General features: G+C 43.0%; 1 protein-coding gene across 2 annotated transcripts in view; it reads right to left on the bottom strand.

Moving 5' to 3' along the window:
- Positions 1–17,148, bottom strand: part of rnf150a (ring finger protein 150a) — a 223,373-nt gene extending 206,225 nt beyond the window's left edge. For both annotated transcript variants that reach the window (XM_070872132.1, XM_070872137.1), the window contains exon 1: positions 16,067–17,148. In XM_070872132.1, the coding sequence (XP_070728233.1) occupies positions 16,067–16,517 (451 nt within the window). In that variant the 5' untranslated portion in view covers positions 16,518–17,148. The remainder of the gene's footprint in view (positions 1–16,066) is intronic.
- Between the last annotated feature and the right edge of the window lie 4,514 nt (positions 17,149–21,662).

Here is a 21,662-nt window from a genome sequence, read left to right as displayed (position 1 = left end):
CCTTTGGAAATCTGTTCTGACTACTCTTTATATTATCAGTTTCTAGGTGTTTTTCTAATACATCTCTGAGTAAAGATTCCATTATCTTCCCTACCACTAAGCTAATTGGTCTATAGTCCCCTGGACTTGCTCTATCTCCCTTTTTAAATAAAGGAATCACATTAGTTGTCCAACAGTCCTCTGGCACTATTCCATTTTCTAATTATTTTTTACATATCTGTAATAGTGTCTATGCTTTCTCTTCCCCAATGTCTTTTAATATGCATGGATGTAATCCATACAGACCGAGGGTTTTATCCTCTGTAAGCTCGATTAGTTTAGCAACTATCTCCCCCTTTCCATTTTAAAATGTCTTTACATCTTTTTTGCTCTTTTTTTCTAATGTCATGTCCACAATGTTAGTTTCCCAATTAAATACCAAGGCAAAGTAATTATTTAATATTTCTGCCAATTCGCTGTCATTACCTGTGACTTTATCATGTGTATCGCTTCGTGACCAGATACCCTATGCTGATTGTTCTTGTTATTTGTGTGTCTGTAGAATATTTTACTATTTATTTTCATATTCCCTGATAATTTAAATTTTGTCATTTCTCTTTGATTCCTAATTGTCTTTTTGACTTATTTCCTAAATTTTTCATATTCTCTTTTGTCATCCGCTTCTTTGTTGTCTATGTAGTTGGTGTATGCTTTAGTTTCAATTTTGCCCTTATTTCTTTATTCATCCATGGTATGTCATTACTGGCTCGTTTGATCTTGCTTTTTAGTGGGATATATTTCTCCTAGACTCTATCAATCACCATTTTAAATGTTTCTGATTGATGTTCTATTTTGTGCTTGTCAGTAAAAGTTTCAGTTTACTTTCCCTAGTTCCATTCTCATCCCCTTAGATTCAGCTTTTTCCAATTTATGACTTTGGTCTTTATCTTACTTATGTCCTTCTCAATCTTTATCTTAAACCCTGTGATTTCTGTTGCCTAGTTCCCCTACGCTTACTTCTTTTATCTGTTCTGGTTCATTTCCCATTACTAGATCTAGCAGTGCTCCCCCTCTTGTTGGACTTTTTGCATACAGGGTAAAAAACATAAGAACATAAGAAATGGGAACAGGAGTAGGCCATACGGCAACTCGAGCCTGCTCCTCCATTCAATAAGATCTTGGCTGATCTGATCATGGACTCAGCTCCACTTCCCTGCCCACTCCCCAGAACCCCTTATCGATTAAGAAACCGTCTATTTCTGTCTTAAATTTATTCATAAGAACATAAGAACATAAGAATTAGGAACAGGAGTAGGCCATCTAGCCCCTCGTGCCTGCTCCGCCATTCAACAAGATCATGGCTGATCTGGCCGTGGACTCAGCTCCACTTACCCGCCCACTCCCCATAACCCTTAATTCCCTTATTGGTTAAAAATCTATCTATCTGTGATTTGAATACATTCGATGAGCTAGCCTCAACTGCTTCCTTGGGCAGAGAATTCCACAGATTCACAATCCTCTGAAAGAAGAAATTCCTTCTCAACTCGGTTTTAAATTGGCTCTCCCGTATTTTGAGGCTGTGCCCCCTAGTTCTAGTCTCCCCAACTAGTGGAAACAACCTCTCTGCCTCTATCTTGTCTATCCCTTTCATGATTTTAAATGTTTCTATAAGATCACCCCTCATCCTTCTGAACTCCAACGAGTAAAGACCCAGTCTACTCAATCTATCATCATAAGGTAACCCCCTCATCTCCGGAATCAGTCTAGTGAATCGTCTCTGTACCCCCTCCAAAGCTAGTATATCCTTCCTTAAGTAAGGTGACCAAAACTGCACGCAATGTACCAACTTCCACAGCTCTCTGAGGCAGTGAATTCTATAGATTCACAACCCTCTAAAAATAAATTTCTCCTCATCTCTGTTTTAAATGGGCGGCCCTTATTCTAAGATCTTGCCCTCTAGTTCTAGTCGCCCCAATCAGTGGAAACATCCTCTCTGCATCCAACCTGTTAAGCCTCCTCATAATCTTACACGTCTCGATAAGATCACCTCTCATTCTTCTGAATTCCAATGAGTAGAGGCCCAACCTACTCAACCTTTCCTCATAAGTCAATCCCCTCATCCCCGGAATCAACCTAGTGAACCTTCTCTGAACTGCCTCCAAAGCAAGTATATCCTTTTGTAAATATGGGAATCAAAACTGCATGCAGTATTCCAGGTGTGGCCTCACCAATACCTTATATAGCTGTAGTAAGACTTCCCTGCTTTTATACTCCATCCCCTTTGCAATAAAGACCAAGATACCATTGGCCTTCCTGATCACTTGCTGTACCTGCATACTATCCTTTTGTGTTGCACAAGTACCCCCGGGTCCCGCTGCACTGCGGCACTTTGCAATCTTTCTCCATTTAAATAATAACTTGCTCTTTGATTTTTTTCTGCCAAAGTGCATGACCTCACACTTTCCAACATTATACTCCATCTGCCAAATTTTTGCCCACAAGCCTGTCTATGTCCTTTTGCAGATTCTTTGTGTCCTCCTCACTCATTGCTTTTCCTCCCATCTTTGTATCATCAGCAAACTTGACTACGTTACACTCAGTCCCTGCTAAGTCGTTACTATAGATTGTAAATAGTTGGGGTCCCAGCACTGATCCCTAAGGCACCCCACTAGTTACTGGTTGCCAACCAGAGAGTGAACCATTTATCCCGACTCTCTGTTCTCTGTTAGTTAGCCAATCCTCTATCCATGCTAATATATTACCTCCAACCCTATGAACTTTTATCTTGTGCAGTACCTTTTATGTGGCACCTTGTCAAATGCCTTGAGTATAAGAAAGGAGTCCTGCTCACACTCCAATCCCTGTACTCCTATTGCTATCTCTTCTTGTCAGTTTATTTGGGGGGTAATTAAAATCTCTAGTAGCACTTTGAATGTAAATGCTGGGCCATCAAAAGCATTCTCCTGGACTAGATGATGGAACATCAGTTGGAGTTCTATACAAAACCTCTGTACCTGCATTCAAATAGTACTTTTAGAACTTAAAACATAGCAATAAAAAGGAACTGGAGGTATAGTAGATGTGAGTTAAGTGGCAATCCAGTGCGGAGTGTATTTCCCCTTTAAACATGCATTGGGAAGTGTGCAGATATGACTCCTAGAGCAAGAGAACTTTTATTTTTAAACTTGCATTTGTAAAGCATTTTATATTCTCAGGATGCCCAAAGTGCTTCACTTCCAATGAATTATGTTTGAAGCATAGTCACTGTTGTTATATGGCAAACACAACATAATTTGCATCTGGAAAAATTCCATGAACAATAATTGAAATAAATGACCAGCTGAGCTGCTTTTTTGGGTGGTGTTGGTTGAGAGAGGAAAGTTGGCCAGGACACCTGGAGAACCACCTGCTCTTCTTCGAATAGTGCGAAGTGATCCTTTATGTTTACTAAAGGATATACCTGCTTTGGAGATAGTTCAGAGAAGGTTCACTCGGTTGATTCCAGGGATGAGGGGGTTGACTTATGAGGAAAGGTTGAGTTGGTTGGGCCTCTACTCATTGGAATTCAAAAGAATGAGAGGTGATCTTATCGAAATGTATAAGATTATGAGGGGGCTTGACAAGGTGGATGCAGAGAGGATGTTTCCACTGATGGGGGCGACTAGAACTAGAGGGCATGATCTTAGAATAAGAGGCCGCTCATTTAAAACAGAGATGAGGAGAAATTTCTTCTCTCAGAGGGTTGTATATCTGTGGAATTTGCTGCTTCGGAGAGCTGTGAAAGCTGGGACATTGAATAAGTTTAAGACAGAAATAGACAGTTTCTTGAGCGATAAGGGAATCAGAGGTGATGGGGAGTGGGCAGGGAAGTGGAGCCGAGTCCATGATCAGATCAGCTATGATCTTATTGAATGGCGGAGCAGGCTCGAGGGGGTGTATGGCCGACTCCTGTTCCTATTTCTTATGTTCTTATGTCCAACGGAACAACAGAGCAGACCTGGGTTTAAGATCTCATCTGAAAGACAGCACATCTGAAAATGGAGCAGTCCTTCAGTACTACACTGAGGATGCTGTTAGATTGTCTCGCATATTTCTCACTCTGTGTTGGCTTTCCCCAGTATTTATGTGTTTAAATGGCATTGAGGTAAGTCACTTGATCCTCTGTATTGAAACGAGGTAACAGTTACCAGCAGCATCAGTGGAGGGTTATAACAGGTTTATCTCTACATCTAAAATATGAAGGATGTTGTATAAGTATTACCCGGTGCAATCTGGTGATAAACATAGAAACATAGAAAATAGATGCAGGAATAGGCCTGCACCACCATTCGATAATATCATGGCTGATCATTCACCTCAGTACCCCTTTCCTGCTTTCTCTCCATACCCCTTGATCCCTTTAGTCTTAAGGGCCATATCTAACTCCCTCTTGAATATATCCAACCAACCGGCATCAACAACTCTCTGCGGTAGAGAATTCCTCGGGTTAACAACTCTCTGAGTGAAGAAGTTTCTCCTCATCTCGGTCCTAAATGGCTTACCCCTTATCCTTAGACTGTGTCCCCTGGTTCTGGACTTCCCCAACATCGGGAACATTCTTCCTGCATCTAACCTGTCCAGTCCTGTCAGAATTTTGTATGTTTCTAAGATCCCCTCTCATCCTTCTAAGCTCCAGTGAATACAGGCCCAGTCGATCCAGTCTCTCCTCATATGTCAGTCCTGCCATCCCGGGAATCAGTCTGGTGAACCTTCGCTGCACTCCCTCAATAGTAAGAACGTCCTTCCTCAGATTAGGAGACCAAAACTGAACACGATATTCCAGTTGAGGTCTCACCAAGGCCTTGTACAACTGCAGTAAGGCCTCCCTGCTCTTATACGCAAATCCCCGAGCTATGAAGGTCAACATACCATTTGCCTTCTTCACCGCCTGCTGTACCTGCATGCCAACTTTCAATGACTGATGCACCATGACACCAAGGTCTCGTTGCACCTCCCCTTTTCCTAATCTGCCGTCATTCAGATAATATTCTGCCTTCGTGTTATTGCCACCAAAGTGGATAACCTCACATTTATCCACGTTATTCTGCATCTGCCATACATTTGCCCACTCACCTAATCTGTCCAAGTCACTGCTCACACCGCCATCCAGCTTAGTGTCATCTGCAAATTTGGAGGTATTACATTCAATTCCTTCATCTAAATCATTGATGTATATTGTAAATAGCTGGGGTCCCAGTACTGAGCACTGCGACACCCCACTAGTCACTGCCTGCCATTCTGAAAAGGATCCATTTATCCCGACTCTCTGCTTCCTGTCTGCCAACCAGTTCTCTATCCACGTCAGTACATTACCCCCAATACCATGTGCTTTAATTGTGCACAAAAATCTCGTGTGGGACCTTGTCAAAAATCTTTTGAAAGTCCAAGTACACCACATCCACTGGTTTTCCCTTGTCCACTCTACTAGTTATATCCTCAAAAAATTCTAGAAAATTTGTCAAGCATGATTTCCCTTTCATAAATCCATGCTGACTTGGACCGATCCTGTCACTGCTTTCCAAATGCGCTGCTATTTCATCTTTAATAATTGATTCCAACATTTTCCCCACTACTGATGTCAGGCTAGCCGGTCTATAACTCTTCCGTTTTCTCTCTCCCTCCTTTTTTAAAAAAGTGATGTTACATTAGCTACCCTCCAGTCCATAGGAACTGATCCAGAGTCGATAGACTGTTGGAAAATGATCACCAATGCATCCATTATTTCTAGGGGCACTTCCTTAAGTACTCTGGGATGCAAACTATCAGGCCCTGGGGATTTATTGGTCTTCAAACCCATCAATTTCCCGAACACAATTTCCCGACTGATAAGGATTTCCTTCACTTCCTCCTTCTCGCTAGACACTCGGTCCCCTAGTATTTCTGGAAGGTTATTTGTGTCTTCCTTCGTGAATACAGAACCAAAGTATTTGTTCAACTGGTCTGCCATTTCTTTGTTCCCCATTATAAATTCACCTGATTCTGACTGCAAGGGACCTACATTTGTCTTCACTAATCTTTTTCTCTTCACATATATATAGAAGCTTTTGCAGTCAGTTTTTATGTTCCCAGCAAGCTTCCTCTCATACTCTATTTTCCCTCCTCCTAATTAAACCCTTTGTCCTCCTCTGCTGAATTCTAAATTTCTCCCAGTCCTCAGGTTTGCTGCTTTTTCTGGCCAATTTATATGCCTCGTCCTTGGATTTAACACCATCCTTAATTTCCCTTGTTAGCCACGGTTGAGCCACCTTCCCAGTTTTATTTTTACTCCAGACAGGGATGTACAATTGTTGAAGTTCATTCATGTGATCTCTAAATGTTTGCCATTGCCTATCCACCATCAATCCTTTAAGTATCATTTGCCAGTCTATTCTAGCCAATTCACGTCTCATACCATCGAAGTTACCTTTCCTTAAGTTCAGGACCCTAGTCTCTGAATTAACTGTGTCACTCTCCATCTTAATAAAAGATTCTACCATATTATGGTCACTCTTCCCCAAGGGGCCTCGCACAACAAGATTGCTAATTAGTCCTTTCTCATTACACATCACCCAATCTAGCATGGCCAGCCCTCTAGTTGGTTCCTCGACATATTGGTCTCGAAAACCATCCCTAATATACTCCAGGAAATCCTTTTCCACGTACGGCTACCAGTTTGGTTAGCCCAATCTATATGTAGATTAAAATCGCCCATAATAAGAGCTGTACCTTTACTGCACGCATCCCTAATTTCTTGTTTGATGCTGTCCCCAACCTCACTACTACGGTTTGGTGGCCTGTACACAACTCCCACTAGCATTTTCTGCCCTTTGGTATTCTGCAGCTCCACCCATACCGATTCCACATCATCCAAGCTAATGTCCTTCTTTACTATTGCGTTAATTTCCTCTTTAACCGGCAGTGCTACCCCACCTCCTTTTCCTTTCTGTCTATCCTTCCTGAGTGTTGAATACCCCTGGATGTTGAGTTCCCAGCCTTGGTCTCCGTCATGCCAATTATATCATATTCATTAATTGCTGCCTGCACAGTTAATTCGTCCACCTTATTACGAATACTCCTCGCATTGAGGCAGAGAGCCTTCAGGCTTGCCTTTTTAACACACTTTGCCCCTTTACAATTTTGCTGTGATGTGGCCCTTTTTGATTTTTGCCTTGGATTTCTCTGCCCTCCACTTTTACTTTTCTATCTTTTGCTTCTGCCCCCATTCTACTTCCCTCTGTCTCCCTGCATAGGTTCCCATCCCCCTGCCATATTAGTTTAATCCCTCCCCAACAGCACTAGCAAACACTCCCCCGTAGGATATTGGTTCCGGTCCTGCCCAGGTGCAGACTGTCCGGCTTGTCCTGGTCCCACCTCCCCCAGAACCAGTTCCAATGTCCCAGGAATTTGAATCCCTCCCTTCTGCACCACTCCTCAAGCCATGTATTCATCTTAGCTATCCTGCAATTCCTACTCTGACTAGCACGTGGCACTGGTAGCAATCCTGAGATTACTACCTTTGAGGTCCTACTTTTTAATTTAACTCCTAGCTCCCTAAATTCAGCTTGTCGGACCTCATCCTGTTTTTTTACCTATATCGTTGGTCCCTATATGCACAACGACAACTGTCTGTTTACCCTCCTCCGCCAAAATTTCCTGCAGCCGCTCAGAGACATCCTTGACCCTTGCACCAGGGAGGCAACATACCATCCTGGTGTTTCAATTGCGGCCGCAGAAACGTCTATCTATTCCCCTTACAATAGAATCCCCTACTACTATAGCTCTCCCACTCTTTTTCTTGCCCTCCTGTGAAGCAGAGCCACCCATGGTGCCATGAACTTGGCTGCTGCTGCCCTCCTATGATGAGTCCCTCCCCCCCCCCCCCCCCCCCAAACAGCACCCAAGGTGGTGTATCTGTTTTGGAGGGGGATGACCACAGGGAACCCCTGCACTACATTCCTTCCACTGCTCTTCCTGATGGTCACCCATTCCCTATCTGCCTGTGTAACCTTTACCTGCGTTGTGTCCAACTCACTAAACGTACTATTCACGCCATCCTCAGCGTCGCTGATTCTCCAGAGTGAATCCATGCCCAGCTCCAGTGCTGCAATGTGGTCTGTCAGGTGCTGCAGCAGGATACACTTCCTGCACATGTAGTTGTCAGGGACACTGGAAGCGTCCCCGAGTTCCCACATAGCACAGGAGGAGCATGACACATATCCGACTTCTCCTGCCATGACTTAACCCTTAGATTAACTTAATTTGGCAACAATCATAAAGGTTACCTACTGATAAAGGAAAAGAAAAAGAAAAACTACTCACCAATCATTTACACCCTTGGCTGTGATGTCACCGTTCGATTTCTTTCTACTTCTTTTTTGCCTCTCTCCCTGCAGCTGCACTACCTAGCCTCCCGACTCACCGCTCCCCGACTGTTGGGCCTTTTGTAGACCTCCCGACTCACCGCGCCTCCTCCTCGATGACTCACCGCTCCCCGACTGTTGGGGACTCACCGCGTCGCCTCCTCGAACTCTCACCACGCTGCTCCCCAACTGTTGGGCCTTTTGTAGGCCTCCTGACTCACCGCGCCGCCTCCTCCGCGACGCTGCCACTTCCCGGCTGTTGGGCCTTCTGTCGGCCTCCCGACTCACCGCGCTGTCTTCTCCTCGACGCTGCCGCTCCCCGACTGTTGGGCCTTTTATAGGCCTCCCGACTCACCATGCCTCCTCCTCCTTGATGACTCACCACTCCCCAACGTTAAGGAACACAAGTGGTATGCATATAAATTCTACAGAGTTGAAATCCTTTGGCCAAAGTTAAGAATCATAAAAGCTCTTTGCTCCCGAGTTTATTTTTTTCTGGGGGGGGGGGCGGGAATGTGATTGGTGTAATTGGAACTTTGTTAATAATTTCTCATGAGAGAAAGGGAGGGAAGGGTTCAAGTGGGCTCCAAGATAACATACTGGTGATAGGAAATTGAAATAGTGTGGATCCTCTGTGACAAAACTAGTCTAGTACATTCAATACTTGATTCATTCATTTAGATCATTGTTGCTGATGGACCAACTAGCCTGGCTCATCTGATGAGACACAGAAGGATACAAATGTCACTGGAACATGGATTATTCCCATTCAGCTCCAGATAACCCTGCAAGCCATTTCCTGGCAGGTAGGCTAATCTCTGATGGGCTCCCTAATCCTTGTCTCTTGCAAAGCTGCACCCCAGTACTCCAGGCTTAGATAAATGGAGTTGGTTTGTACAGGGAGCAAGTGTGGACTCCATATCAGGCAAACAGAAATTTGAATAATGGCACTGTAGTTTGATTTGAAGACTAAAGCACTGTAACGGGTCTTTGTAACTGTCACACACTCAGCTGACCAAAAAAAAATGTTTTAAGTCAACAAGCCTCAATTCACTTAGCTAAACAATGTACAGATGCCCTGATGCTCTTGCATTTAAGAACTCTCATAAAAATCACACCAAGGACATTCCCTTTAAAAACATCTGGCCTGTCAAATCAACAGATTGATGGGATTTAAATCACAGGAACGCTTAAACCTGCATTAATGGATAGATGTGACCAACCAAGTTCTCAATCATAATACAAGCATCCCATTTGCCCTAGTTTTATTAAGATTACATAGGATATATGACACAGAAACAGGCCATTCAGCCCAACCAGACCATGCCGGTGTTTATGCTCCTCTCGTCTTTCCTCATCTAAATCCATCCGCATTACCTTCTATTCCCTCTCCCTCATATGCTTGTCCAGCCACCCCTTAAATGCATCTATACTATTCACTTCAATCACTCCCTGTGGTTGCGAGTTCCACATTCTCACCATTCTTTGGGTAAAGAATTTTCTTCTGAATTTCCTATTGGATCTCTTGGTGACTAGAACTTATCTTATATGGCCTCTATTTATGCTTTTCCCCACAGGTGGAAACATTCACTCTGTATGCACGCTATCAAAACCTCTCATAATTTTAAAGACCTTTCAAGAGAAAAGAGACCCAGCCTGTTCATCCTTTCCTGATATGTCTACCCTCGCATTTCTGGTATCATCCTTGTAAATCTTCTCTGCACACTCTCCAGAGCCTCTATATCCTTTCTATAATATGGCGACCAGAACTGTACTCAGTACTCCAAGTGTGATCTAACCAAGGTACGATACAGGTTAAGCATAAATTCCCTACGTTTCAATTCTATACCTCTAGAATTAAACCCTAGTGCTTGGTTTGCTTTTTTTATGGCCTTGCTAACCTGTGTCATAACTTTTAGCGATTTGTGTATTTGTACTCCAAGATCCCTTTGTTCCTCTACCCCACCTAGACTCTCACCCTCCAAGTAATAAGTGACCTCTCTATTCTCCCTACCAAAATGTAATACCTCACATTTATGTGTGTTGAACTTCATTTGCCAATTATATGCTCATTACGCAAGTTTATTAATGTGCCCCTGTAATTTGTTGCAGTCCTCCTCAGTTTTGACTATCTTGGTGGTTGGTGTTATCCGTAAATTTAGAAATTGTGTTTTTGATTCCAAAGTCTAAATCGTTAATATGAATTGTGAACAACAGTGGTCCCAGCACGCATCCTTGTTGGACACCACTCATCATCATAGGCAGTCCTTCGAAATCGAGGAAGACTTGCTTCCACTCTAAAAGTGAGTTCTCAGGTGACTGTAAAGCAATACGGGAATTACAGTCTCTGTCACAGGTGGGACAGACAGTCGTTGAAGGAAAGGGTGGGTGGGGAGTCTGGTTCTTCCACTGCCTGCACTTGCTTTCTGCATGTTCTCGACAACAAGACTCGAGGTGCTCAGCGTCCTCCCAGATGCTCTTCCTCCACTTAGGGCGGTCTTTGGCCAGGGACTCCCAGGTGTTGGTGGGGATGTTGTACTTAATCAAGGAGGCTTTGAGGGTGTCCTTGAAATATTTCCTCTGCCCACCTGGGAATTGCCTGCATGTAGTAGTTCCGAATAGAGTGCTTGCTTTGAGAGTCTTGTGTCGGGCATGCGAACAATGTGGCCCGCCCAACGGAGCTGGTCGTGTGTGGTCAGTGCTTCGATGCTGGGGATGTTAGCCTGATCGAGAACACTGATGTTGTGCGTCTACCCTCCCTGGAGATTTGCAGGATCTTGTGGAGACATCGTTGGTGGTATTTCTCCAGCGATTTGAGGTGTCGACTGTATATGGTCCATGTCTCTGAGCCATACAGGAGGACGGGTATCACTACAGCCCTGTAGACCATAAGCTTGGTGCCAGATTTGAGGATCTGATCTTCGAACACTCTCTTCCTCAGGCGACCGAAGGCTGAGCTGGCACACTGGAGGCGGTGTTGGACCTCGTCGTCGATGTCTGTCCTTGATGATAATAGGCTCCCGAGGTATGGAAAGTGGTCCATGTTGGACCACTGCCCACCTTCTGCCACTGTGAATAGGAGCTACCTTTTATCCCTACCCTCTGCTTTCTGTATTGAAGCCAGGTAGTTATCCATTCTGCTACTTGTCCCCTCACTCCGCATTCTCTGACCTTGTTCATCAATCTATTATGTGGTACCTTATCGAAGGCCTTTGGAAAATCTAGATAAATTACATCTACTGCATTACCATTGTCTACTCTCTCTGTTACCTCTTCAAAAAATTCAATGAGGTTGGTCAAGCAAGACTTTCCCTTTGAAATCCATTCTGACTATTCGTTATTATATTTTTGGTTTCTAGATGTTCTTCTATTTTCTCCTTTTGTAGGGATTCCATTATTTTTCCTACCACCGATGTTAAGCTGACTAGTCAATAATTCCCTGGACATGTTCTATTCCACTTCTTAAATATAGGTATTACGTTAGCTATCCACCAGTCCTCTGGCACTATTCCTTTTTCTAACGAATTATTAAATATGTGTAGTAAGGACTCTACTATCTCTTCGCTAGATGCTTTTAAAATGTGTGGATGCAATCCATCCGGACCAGTGGTTTTATCCTCTTTGAGTTTGATTATTTTATTTAATATATCCACTCTTTTTATTTTAACTGTACATATCTCATTATCCAATGCCAAGTCCACCTGTTCTATCTCCCTGGTAAATACTGAAGCAAAACAATGATTTAATATTTCTGCCATCTCTCCATTGTTACCTATGGTATTATCCTGTCTATCCCTTAATGGTCCTTTTTTTTTTAATTGATGTGCCTGTAAAACATTCTACAATTTTGTTTCTTGTTCCTTGATAATTTAATTTCATAATTCCTCTTTGCCTTCCTAATTGTTTTTTTTTACTTCTCTCCTAATCTTTTCATATTCTCTCTTATCATGCACTCCCCTGCTGTCTATGTATTTAATGTATGCCTCTTCCCTTACCCTCAATTGTTCCCTTATAGCTTTATTCATCCATGGAGTCTCATTAGTGTTTAGTTTGTTCTTTCCTTTTAGGAGAATATACTGTTCCTGCACTCTGTTGAACACCGTTTTAAACGTTTCCCATTGCTGCTCTACATCATTTTTTGCTAATATTGATGCCCATTTTATTTTCCCAAATTCCATTCTCAGCCCTTCAAAATCAGTTTTTCGCCAATCTATTACCCTAGTTTTCGTCATACTTGTGTCCTTCTCAATTATCATCTTAAAGTGTATTATTTTATGGTCACTATTGCCTAGATGTTCCCCTACTTTTACTTCTCTTATCTGCTCTGGTTCATTCCCCATTACTAGATCCAATAGCGAATCCTCCTTTGTTGGGCTTTTTACATATTGGTTTAGAAACGAGTCCTGGACACATTGTCAGAGCTCCATTCCTTATCCCCTTTACCTACCTCTTCTGTCCAATTTGTTTGGCAACCAAATAAACTTTTGGAAATAGTCACTCAAATTTTAGCTATGCAACAGTTCTATCTCAATCCAATGGCAGAACGAGGATGCTATGTGACAGGAAATCCATCATATTTGATGTGAGAATATTGCAGAACAAGATGTGCAGAATGGGAGAGGTATGGTTATTAGCAAGACAGAAAAATCACCTTGGGCATTTAATCTATCTCAAATGGCAGATCTGTCAATCTTTGAGAAATTTTAGCCAATTTGAATTTTTTTTGTTCCCATTACTGTCAATGTTAAATATCTGGAGCAAAAAAATCACTACAATATGTTTGATTACTAACTGCATCTCTAAGTATACATGTTTTTATTTTTAATTAATTTGCAGCAAAATGTCATCCATAGCCAGTGATTTAAAAACTTGTTTATCTGCAATAAAAAGTGTCTAACGTTGCCAATATAGAAAAAAAATATATATATGTAAAACAAAGGTATTCTATCAACCTGCCCCCACCACATAGCACTGCCCCCCAGATTATCAAAATCCATTACGAGGCCTTGGACAACATGGACCATTTTCCATACCTCGGGAGCTTACTGTCAACAAGGGCAGACATCGATGATGAGGTCCAACACCACCTTCAGTGTGCCAGCGCAAGCTTTGTTCGCCTAAGGAATAGTGTTTGAAGACCAGAACCTTAAAGCCAGCACAAAGCTCATGGTCTACAGAGCAGTAGTGATACCTGCCCTCATATATGCTTCTGAGGCATGGACTATATACAGCAGGTACATCAAAGCACTGGCGGCCTCAGGAAGATCCTGCCGCACACAAACGTCAGTGTTCTCGCGCAGGCCAGCATCCTCAGCATCGAAAATGCTCAATCAGCTCCGATGGACGGGCCACATCGTCCATATGCCCGATACGAAACTCCCAAAGCAAGCGTTCTACTCGGAAGTCCGACACAGCAAACGAGTCCCAGGTGGACAGAGGAAACGCTTCAAGGACACCCTCAAGGCATCCTTGAAGAAGTTCAACATCCCCACCGACACCTGGGAATCACTGGCACAAGATCAAAATGGAAGAGAATAATCCGTAAGGGTGTTTAACACTTCAAGTCTCTTCGCCAGGAGCAGGCGGAGACCAAGCACAAACGGTGGAAGGAGTGCATGACAACCCAAGCACTTCAACAAATCGGAACTTCAAATAACTTTCAACCACAGTCATATGAGAACTCATTTTTAATGTGGAAGCAAATCATCCTCGACTCCGAGGGACTGTCTATGATGATGATGAGAAAATATATATTATGCCACAAAATTACAGTCTTATGAATACACCAAACATCCTAGAAACATTTGTATGTCTATTCCCAGAGCTAGTTAACAAACATGAACATGCACATAACATTGTTTCCGAAACTGGAACCAAATTTTTGGCACTTTTGTAACTAACAGAAGTACAGGGTATACCTACATGCAGGAACATACTTATACTGATCTACGAAACAAATTTGGGGTTTAGCTTTCCATACATAGTGAATAATTTCCATATCACATACTCTCCTACTTTGTACTGCTGTACCTAGTTACCAGAAATTAAATATAGAACAGTTTAGTAATAAGTAGGTTAAAAAAAAAAATTGTTTTCTATCTTGAATATTTCAATGTAGTCATGTCTTGAATCAATTATTCAACTACAGTATCAAAAAACAATTTTTTGTTGTTTAATCATAAATACAAGATTTTACTTGCACACTGTCTAATTGAATCGGATTTCACCAGTACTACTAATAATTAAATACATATTCAACTAGAAATCTCTACAAACATTTGTTCTCTTTCCCTCGCCCAAGGACTGGTTTGATTTGGATTGTTGTGCTGTGGCAAGACTTAAGTAACTGCATTTTTTTCCAAATATATGCATAATGCAAGAAAACAAATTTTACACAGGAACCAAATAGATTTATTTTCTCAAATATTTTACATTAGTTCATGATCCCAATGAAGTGTCAACAGATAACTTTAATAGAATATTGTAAACATTTGCTACCACATTTTAATAAAGCAATACAAAATTCCCTGATCAGACAGATACTAAATTAAAATCAAATAATATAATCATAATATAAATCAGAGAAAAACATGAAAGTATATCCATCAAATCAGTAAGGACACATATACATTAGAGTGGAACCTCTAGTATCAACCATAATGGAAGGACCCGTTGATAGCTAATGAAAATTGGATGAAGTCCCCAAATTTTGGGTTTACACATATTGTACAGCATTGCCATAGGCACGGGAATGAAAAAAGCAACATGGAAAAAAAATTATGAACTTTTATCCATCAAGAAAAGATGAAATGCATAAGGGCTATGCAATAAGCAAACATCATGCAAGGCTGTCTTGCAAACATTCTGAAAGGGTACAATAGGGGCAGGTTCCAAAGTATAGATTTTCCCTTAATCATACAAGTTGTTCAAACATTTTGAGCACAATTTCACTGAACTAACTTTTGTTTACTTTTTTTTAAGAATCTTAAAATGAATTAATGCCTCACTACCAGTGATGGGATTCAGACAAATTTGCAATCACATAATTTAATTTGGGTCTTTAAAACAGTCAAAAATTAAATTAATGGCTATGCAATCCAATTTAATGCTAAATCTAATTAATTACAAGTGACACCACTCTCCAGTACATTTAAAGTTAAATTAATAAATCTGGTCTTAAAGTTCAAGTACAACATACTTACATTTTAGTGGCACTGAAAATTTTAGCTTTAAGACCATAAATTTGGCAGCAACTACTGTCAATCCAACAGCAATCCTATTACTCCACTGGTATAACAGAACCAATGATTATGGATGGCATTTACTTTAGGATTAGGATCAGTGCAGGATTATGCCAAACAAAGTTAGGGTTAGAGAGGTGGCACAATAGGGAATTTGAAATGAGACTGCGATTATAGAAAAGCTCTGGAGATATAGCCACTATTAGTTCTTTCTAACCTTATTCTGTGACATCAAAATAGTAATGGGGATGACAAAAGGGGAAGATGACAGATCTAAATACTAAATGAAATTGTTCCAATTTAGTAAACGGATGTATTAAATTTTACCTTAACGTTAACGTTGTTTGTTTTTTTTTTGGGGGGGGGGCAGAGGGTGTATATGGAGGTTGTGAGTTACTTAATATACAATTACTATCTGTTCCCCACATATAAACCCGTATCCATTCTGAACTTTTCAAACCAGCTCACCTGCATGTTGCATTGTGATGGTCTCATTGACATTGCTAGCCCCCACGTTGTAAATGACCACGGCGGATGCATTCTGCCTGGCAGCGTGCCAGATCTTCTCCTTGTAAGTGCAGTTCCCCTTGGGTATGACTGCGATCCAGCCCTTGGCGGCGGCGGGCACCTGAAACCTGGCGTGAGGGTCACACGCCAGCCTGTCGTGGTGAGCGGGCAGCGCCAGCAATCCCCTGGCGTCCTGCTTGAGCGAGTGCTGCCCGTAGCGGCCGCACTCGCTCTTCTCCGATCTCCACTCCGAGGTGGCCGGTTCCACGTACGTGATGTTGACGAAGGCCGTGTACCATTCCTCCTTCTCCGCCACCGTGAAGTCCAGGCACAACAAATGCACGAAGCAGAAAGAAAGCAGCCATGTTGAGAGAGCCAGACTGCGGCAGGCTTGCACCAAAGACACCGGCATTACTACGAATGATTTAACAACAATGATATCCGACAATTTGCTGGTCTTCAGCGCACCTTCCTCCTCGCGACTAGACTTTCACACTTTCACTTTTCGCCTTTCTCCCCAAAAGGAGGGGAGCCGCTTTTTTAAAAGATTGTTTTTGTCTCCCTTTCTGCTGAAGGATGCTGCTCGTGCAACGTACAGCAATCGTTTGTTTAAAAATAAATAACTTTTTGTTCTTTCGATATATACACATATGGTTAATATTTATAGTTAGCGATCCGCTTTTCCCCGAGGCCGGTCTATCTCGCGGTTGCTAGAGGAGCTGCTGCTGTTGCCGCTGCCGGCGGTCGGCTCGATGCTGCAGGAGGAGGGTCATGATGTCGATGATACCGCGCCGTCCGACAGAGCCACTGCTGCTGCTTCTGTCTACATGTAAACGGTGGGGGCGGGGGGAGAGGGAAGGAGGAGGAGAGTTCTTCAGGAGCTAAGGAAGAAATATATTTGCCGTATATTAAAAGAAAGCGCCACCAACTGCAAATCTCCAGAACCGCCGCTCCGCTGCGTTTATTATTCTATGTACAGGCCCCGGCCTCACGTCTCCCTGGAGACCGGGACCGATCCCGTCAAAAGAAAAATTGCACGCAAGACGTGCGTTTTAGAACGAGTGACGCAATCACGCACAATTGTGCGTGGGGGAAAGGTGTGGAAACAAATCTAGCGTTCCACTATGATATCATAATAAAGGTGCCCGCCCCAAACCTGCGCTCCACCACCGCACGCAGATACGGCAGTGTGTGCAATTTTCAGATGCTACGGTCACCGGTTTAAAGTGCAGATTTTTCATATTGTCACTCATTAAGAGTGGCAGGTCACTCCATTTGTTTTAAAAGTGCAGATCTGTCAAGAACGACAAATTTCAATTTTAAAATGCAGCCTATTTTGACGTAAGTCATAAGAACATAAGAATTAGGAACAGGAGTAGGCCATCTAGCCCCTCGAGCCTGCTCCGCCATTCAATAAGATCATGGCTGATCTGGCCGTGGACTCAGCTCCACTTACCCGCCCGCTCCCCGTAACCCTTAATTCCCTTATTGGTTAAAAATCTATCTATCTGTGATTTGAATACATTCAATGAGCTAGCCTCAACTGCTTCCTTGGGCAGAGAATTCCACAGATTCACAACCCTCTGGGAGAAGAAATTCCTTCTCAACTCGGTTTTAAATTGGCTCCCCCGTATTTTGAGGCTGTGCCTCCAAGTTCTAGCCTCCCCTACCAGTAGAATCAACCTCTCTGCCTCTATCTTGTCTATCTCTTCCACTCGAAAAAAATAAATTCAGCTGCATTTGTTTCAGTAAGTTTACAATCCATGTTGCCGTCATTAAGAAGTCGATATTTCGTCGATTTTTTTTTAGTGTATGTGATTTTTTTCTAGCTCACCACGGTGAGGGATTTCGCTGCTAGAGAACAGAACATTTTCAATTTGGGACACAAGCACTCTCAGGCCACTTCATCCGCACACATACAATGTCCCTTTCTGACATATATATATTGCAGAGTGGAATCAGTGACACTGGACACAAGTGAATCTGCAAGATCACTAAAGCTCAAAATTCTCTGTTGCAACTGGGGCTTTAACAGAACTGCACACGAGTACAATGCAAGTTTGCCTGAGACCTTCCCAATGTCTGCGTGATTTGTGTGGAGCATAGGAACAATAGTAAATTAATCAGCCCCTTGAGCCTGTTCCCCCATTCAATTAGATCCTGGCTGATCTGTTTACCCAATTTTGTTCCATATCACTTGATACCCTTATCTAGCAAACATCTATTGATCTCAATCTTGAATATTTCAATTGACCCAGCATCTACAGCCTTTTGGGAGAGCAAGTTCCAGATATCCAGAACTTTTTCCAGTTCTGATGAAAGGACATCGACCTGAAAACGTTAACTCTCTGTTTCTCTCTCCACAGATGCTGCCTGACCTGCTGAGTATTTCCAGCATTTTCTGTTTTAATTTCAGATTTCCAGCGCCACATTATTTTGCTTTTATATTGGTGTTTAATTCACTGTGACTTCTCTTCCAAAAATGCCCAGCTTGAAGAAATTCTGCTCTTCTCTCCGACGGGATTTCCGTTTGTCTCTTTTACCTTGTTCACCTTCATTGCTTTCTGTTTCTCATCTCGTGTTTGATCAGGCAGCTATCTAAACTCGCTTTCACAGCCACATCTCTTTCCTCGGCAACTATCTCCAGCTCCGATTTATTCCATGTGGATTACAACTGAAATTTCACCCTTCAGACCCACCCTTGCTTACAGATATCGGCACGATATTCAGCGTCCCTCGAACCACTGCTCTCATCGAGATCCGAGGTCAACGTCATTTGCCGCCACATGCACGCTCTTGGCCTCTCCAGTCAATCTATCTTAATCTATCTCAAAGTTGTCCTGGTGCGCAGTTCTATTGTATCCTTCGCCTCATCTAACTAAAAACTTTTTTCTTCCTTTCAGGTGTCAAGGACTGCAAGTTTCAACAAATCTTGCATATCAATGCCCCTTCAGCTCCTTTTTCTCCTTCATTTTCCTCTGATCCCATCCCTCCTTCCAATCTCATCTCTTGCCGCGTTTTCACTATCCCCTCTGACCTTCCCTTCTCTGACCCCAAACGATCAATCCTCAACCTCATCCCCTTATTCTTCCACATCAATGAATTTTGAGTTGGGCATGATGCTGAGCTCTTCTTCCATCCCCTGGGCCTCTGCGCCACTTCTTTGGCCAGGAGTCTTTTCCGCTCCATCTTCAGAATTCGCGTTCTACCTGGATCCCTCTGGCCTCATTCCCTCTCTAGATCTTTTCATTAGGAACTGCCGGTGTGACATCGGTCGTCTCAATTGTTCCACTCCGCTCACTCACTAACCTCCATCCCTCTGAATTTTCAGCACTCTGTTCTCTCAGGTACAACCCCAACATTGTCATTAAATCTGCTGACAAAGGTGGGACTGTTGTTGTTTCCAAACCGACATCTATTTTGCGGTCGCTGATCACCAACTCTCCAACACCACTTCCTACCTCCCTCTGGATGATGACCCCACCACTGAACATCAAGCCATAGGTTCCCAGACTGCCACTGACATCTCCTCTGTAGATCTTCCCTCCAATGCCTCCAATCTCATAATCCCCTAAACCTGCACAGCCCTCTTCAACCTCCTTCCCAAGATCCACAAACAGGACTGGCCTGGTAGACCCATCATTTCTTCCTATCTTGACTCTATTTCTTCTCCCCACGTCCAGTCTCTTCCCACCTACATCTGTGACTCTTCCGATGTCCTCCATCATTTTAACAGTTTCCAGGCCCTAACCATCTCATTTTCACCCTGTACGTCCAGTCCCTCTATATCTCCAACCCCCACAAGGATAGCCTAAGGGCCCTCCACTTCTTGTTTGAACAGAGGTCCAATCAGTCCTCATCCACCACCACCCTCCTCCACCTGGCTGTACTTGTTCTTACATTGAACAATTTCTCCTTTGACTCACTTTCTCCAAATAAAAGGAACATGTGTGTGCCCTAGCTCTGCCTGCCTTTTCATGGGATAAGTGGAACATTCTTTTGTTCAATCCTACTCAGGTCTCCTCCCTCACCTCTTTTTCCGCTACATTGATGACTGTATCGGTGTCACTTCTGCTCTCACCCCAAACTGGAAAACGTCATTAATTTTCACCCTTCCCTTGACTTCACGTAATCCATCTCCGACTCTTCCCTTCCCTTCCTCGACTTCTCTATCTCCATTTTTGGGGATAGGCTGTCGACCAATATCTACTATAAGCATACTGACTCCCACAGCTACCTTGATTACACTTCCTCCCACCCTGTTTACTGTAAGAACTCGATATTTCATTCTTCCAGTTTCTCCATCACTGTCACATCTGTTCTGACGAAGCTACCTTCCAATATTTTGCTTCCGATATTTCTTCCTTTTTCCTCAACCGAGGATTCCCTCCACTATGGTTGACAGGGCCCTTGACCGTGTCCATCCCATTTCCCGTACTTCTGCTCTCATCCCTTCCCTTCCCTCCCAGAACCATGATAGTGTTCTCCTTGTCCTCACCTTCCATCCCACCAGTCTCCACATTCAATGGATCATCCTCCATCATTTCCGTCACCTCTAACACAATGCCACCACCAAACACATCTCCCCCTCCCTTCCCCTTTCAGCATTCCGAAGCAACCGTTCCCTCTGCGACACCCTGGTCCACATTTCAATCACCCCCAACATCCACTCCCCATCCTATGACACCTTCCCGTGCAAGCGCAGGAGGTGCAACACCTGCCCTTTTACCTCCTCCTTTCCCACTGTCCAGGGCCAAAAACATTCCTTCCAGGCGAAACAGTGACTAACTTGTACTTCTTTCAATTTAGTATACTGTATTTGCTGCTCATGATGCAGTCTCCTTTCTTGGGAGACCAAATACAGATTGGATGATTGCTTTTTGGAACACCTCCGTTCAGTCCACAAGCATGACCCTGAGCTTCTGGTCGTTTGTCATTTTAATTCTCTGCCCTACTCCCACTCTGACCTCTCTATCCAAGGCCTCCTATACTGTTCTGATGAAGCCCAATGGAAGCTTGAGGAACACCACCTCATCTTTCAATTAGGCATTTCTGGACTTAACATTGAATTCAACAATTTCAGATCATAACCACTGCTCCCATTTTTTCGGACAGTAATGACTGTTAATGTTTCTTCTTTTATCATTTCCAGCTTTTCTATACCCATCTTTTTTTTTGTTTCTTTACTTGTCGCATTACCACTCCCTTTTGCCTTGCACCAACACCGCTTTTGTCATTTAATCTCTCCTGCCTTCCACCCTATTGCAGACCTTCCCTTTTGTTCTTTCCTCCCCTCCCCTCTTTCCCCTCCTTTGTACCTGCATAAAACCTGTTCCATCTTCAACTTTTTCCAGTTCTGATGAAAGGTCATCGATGTGAAACATTAATTCTGTTTCTCTCTCTGCAGATGCTGTCTGACCTGCTGAGTATTTCCAGCATTTTCTGTTTTTATTGTGTGAAAAAAGTGCTTCCTGATTTCACTTCTAAATGGGTTACCCTAATATTTAAGATTATGCTCTCTTGTTCTGGATTCCTACCAAGGAAATAATTTCTCTCT

The sequence above is a fragment of the Pristiophorus japonicus genome, chromosome 2, assembly GCF_044704955.1.
Source record: "Pristiophorus japonicus isolate sPriJap1 chromosome 2, sPriJap1.hap1, whole genome shotgun sequence".
Classification (NCBI taxonomy): Eukaryota; Metazoa; Chordata; class Chondrichthyes; family Pristiophoridae; genus Pristiophorus; species Pristiophorus japonicus.
This window is presented reverse-complemented; position numbering and strand designations above follow the sequence as displayed.